The 3,324-nt window shown below is 45.4% G+C and overlaps 1 protein-coding gene across 1 annotated transcript; it reads left to right on the top strand.

Moving 5' to 3' along the window:
• Positions 1-285: 285 nt before the first annotated feature.
• H310_10127 (hypothetical protein) lies at positions 286-1,051 on the top strand (the record flags this gene model as incomplete). Its single annotated transcript, XM_008876393.1, has 2 exons — positions 286-691; positions 765-1,051. The coding sequence occupies 2 exons, from the start codon at positions 286-288 to the stop codon at positions 1,049-1,051; spliced, it is 693 nt and encodes a 230-aa protein (XP_008874615.1).
• Positions 1,052-3,324: the final 2,273 nt, after the last annotated feature.

Genomic DNA, 3,324 nt, shown 5'->3' with positions numbered 1-3,324 from the left:
CGCTTCGGAATCGTACTTCAGGTATAATGTATTCGTGAATATTGACGAATTTCCATATATATATTGTCCGGACCAGCAGAATAGGCTCGGACATACCGTTGTTTTGGATGAACCTTACGTATTGTGTTTTTCGCCCAATTTGCCCATTGTTTTATCGCCCTAATCAATGGATGACGAAAATAAAACCACACGTTAAACAACGCAAACCGAGGGTCTGGCCCTCGAGCTAAATAAACACAGGTCGTTATTTACTGGACCATTTCACTTGCAAACCAGCCGACAACCATGCAGCGTGAACGATTGAGCGTCGCAATGCCGGAGTGCTTCCGGTGTCACATCACTGCCAAGGTAGGCAAGCCACTGGGCAAAAGTAGAACGAGCGTTGGTAAGCCAACCGAGCTCACAGTGGCCACATACAGATACTACTTTCGGGTCGTGTCTGCACTGGTCGTCGACACAGTCACGACTGCCGTCGCCAAATACCATGCTGACGCGTCGAACTCGAAGCTAGTGTGGGACCCAGAAGGTCCAAAGGAGGTGTATGTAAAGGTTGCGGCCAACACAACGCAAGACAAGTACATTAAACTGACGCTGCTCAACTACAACGACGTTGTGCGGCAAGTGTGGAACAATACAAGCAAGGTGCGCAATGCCCAAGTATCGTTCACATTGCTGCTGTTCATTTACATCGGTAAAATCTCCGTTTATGGGATAATTTCGCAATTTACTTTCCGATGAATAATGTATTGAAATTTGTGAAATAGAAAAGGATACCAGCACTGCGATTCGACGTGCAACTTCCAACAACCTGGTGACTGCGGCAGCCCGAGTTGCGGGTTATATTGAATACCAGAGTATTGTGCTGGGCCCACTGCAGACCGACTACGCAACCGTTGTGACGGCAAGGTTGCCTGCGACCGCCCCTGTGGAAATACCTGCGAACGCAACAATGCAACAACTCGGTCATATTGACCTCATGGCCTCTCGTCATGCAGACGAGCGCCGGCGCGAAATAAATGCCGAAGCCACAGATACATACCGTAGCAATTAAAAATAGGGGTTTCGCTCGTTAAGGGTTCGTGTCCGATTTGGCTCGATGTCTAGTGCCCCTGTGAATTGTTTTCTGCCCGTTGAAGATCTTCGCACTATCCTGGGAATCCTCCATTCGACTTGACGCCATCGTTTCGGGAACCCATTGTTGGCGACATAGTCCAACCAAGCGACAATATTGAGGACATTGACCACATGAATTTCTAGTAATGTCAAACAATTTGCGAAAAGTATAACTATTTGTTCAAACGAATTTACATTAAAAATGTATCTTGGTCCAAAGCAGAAGTATCGTATCCACAATGGCGATACAAATTATATCCTACTTGCTCGGTTTTTTGTGCATTCTACAAATGCCACATCTAATACAGCACGGACATTAAAGCGAAATGCCATGGGATACTTGTCAATCCAGCGTTTTGACAGGGTAAATCCCACCTCAATAGGATTAAGCTGCGGAGAATATGGTGGCAAAAAGAACAGCAGTGCACCTCGACTGTGAACTGAATCTTGCAGCTCCTTGTACATATGGATCTTCGCATTGTCCAAAATCAATATTAAACGCGGGAGCGGCCAAGGGTTTAAATACGGAAGAATCTTTGTGACCATGACCTCGTGAAAGGCAGCACGATCAAATGTTCCTAATCAAATCCAATTAATATAGTGGAACTACAAAAATATGTACCGTCCACATAATCCCACGCTAAAAATCCAGACGTAATAAATGCCGCTAACGCTGACACCCGCTGGTCAAGTGAGAATGGTTATTCTACAATTGCCTTTTTGTTGCGCTTCGACCACGCATACTTGCGAATTGAATCACGTCCATCCTTGGACGTCTCGTCGACAAAGACTAGCTGGTCGGGGTACGAGTAGTATGGGCTCAATCGCCTGTAGTAATAGGGCAGCTCAAAATCGGCGGACTCTCGAGCTCGTCGTTCTGAGACAAGGAACACACGAATAAATCCTCAAAATATATTTAAGACTTAAGTACCTTTTCGCGTCAATCTTAAGTCATGAATGAGAGCTCTACATATCGTTGCCGCGGATACATTCTTCAGTGTCGGAAATTGATGTCTCAGTGCGTATTGAAGCTCCTCGATATAGAAGCAGGGGTGCAATGTGGTGTAGTTGCTCACCCAGGCGTTGACCTCGGCTGGCCAGCGTGACCCCGTCGAACGCGACTTTAACTGTGTGACGTTGCCAGTAGATGTGAACATCGTGTTGAATCTTGTTACGCTACGTCTTGAGAGTCCAAGTATGACGCGAACGACCTCAACTTCAATGCCGTAGACTTGGACAAGCACAACACATCTCCAAAGCATGTCGATGCTGATCATTTTAAAACAACTTGTTTGCCCATTTCAAATGGGCAAACAAGTTGAATAAGATAAATCCGAGCTCATCCACCAATTCTTGACCAATCACATCATCATGAATATTAATTACTCAACGCTGAACCGTAAAAATGCCTCTGCTGTATCCGTAAAATTATGGATGGGTGCCGTAATTTTAGCAGAATTTTTTATTAAAGCATGGATTTAGGCCATGGCCAAAAAAGTTGAAAAGCACAATAATATATACTAGTATATGTTAATTAGAACGATTTGCCTTTCAGCAGCGGGCGACGACAGAGAATTCGCCCAGGAAATTGCGCACATCAGAGCGAAGCGGACGTCTTGTGTATAATTCCCTGCACGCGGTGCCTTGGCGAGGAGTGTACCCCAATCGTGCGTGTCACCGAAAGCCCAAGGAATCGCACTTTCACGAATATTCTCGATTACGTTCCTTAAGTGCAGTTTATGCTTGTCTTGTACTGATACTTAATATGAGGTATTTTCGGGACTATATTTTATTGCCAGTAATGGCAAAGATGGAGGGTTTCAAAATTTCTTCTCGACCACTCTTCACCGCAACTCTTTCATATCGTGTCGGTTTGCGCGCAATTTGAGCGCAAAATACTCGTCGCTTAGCGTATGTTGCTAGTACCAGTTCTAAAGGTTGCTAACAAAATTCTCTTTACCATTCTACGGGGGTACATTCATGCCAAAGGTCAAATTCGGTCGTGAACCCACCAAAGATCGGCGGCGTTCCAGCGCCTACTTGTTCTCAAGAAAGGCGAACGCGTAGACAATGGCGGCATGACAAGCCTCATAGCGAAATTCTTCATCAGCCAACAGACAGCGTCACGCAATTTGAATCGGTAAATGTAAAAGACACCATGCTTGAAGCTTGAACACTGTACACGATGGTAACGGGGGTACTTCATATCAT

Source organism: Aphanomyces invadans, assembly GCF_000520115.1.
Source record: "Aphanomyces invadans strain NJM9701 unplaced genomic scaffold supercont1.24, whole genome shotgun sequence".
NCBI lineage: Eukaryota > Oomycota > Saprolegniomycetes > Saprolegniales > Verrucalvaceae > Aphanomyces > Aphanomyces invadans.
This window is presented reverse-complemented; position numbering and strand designations above follow the sequence as displayed.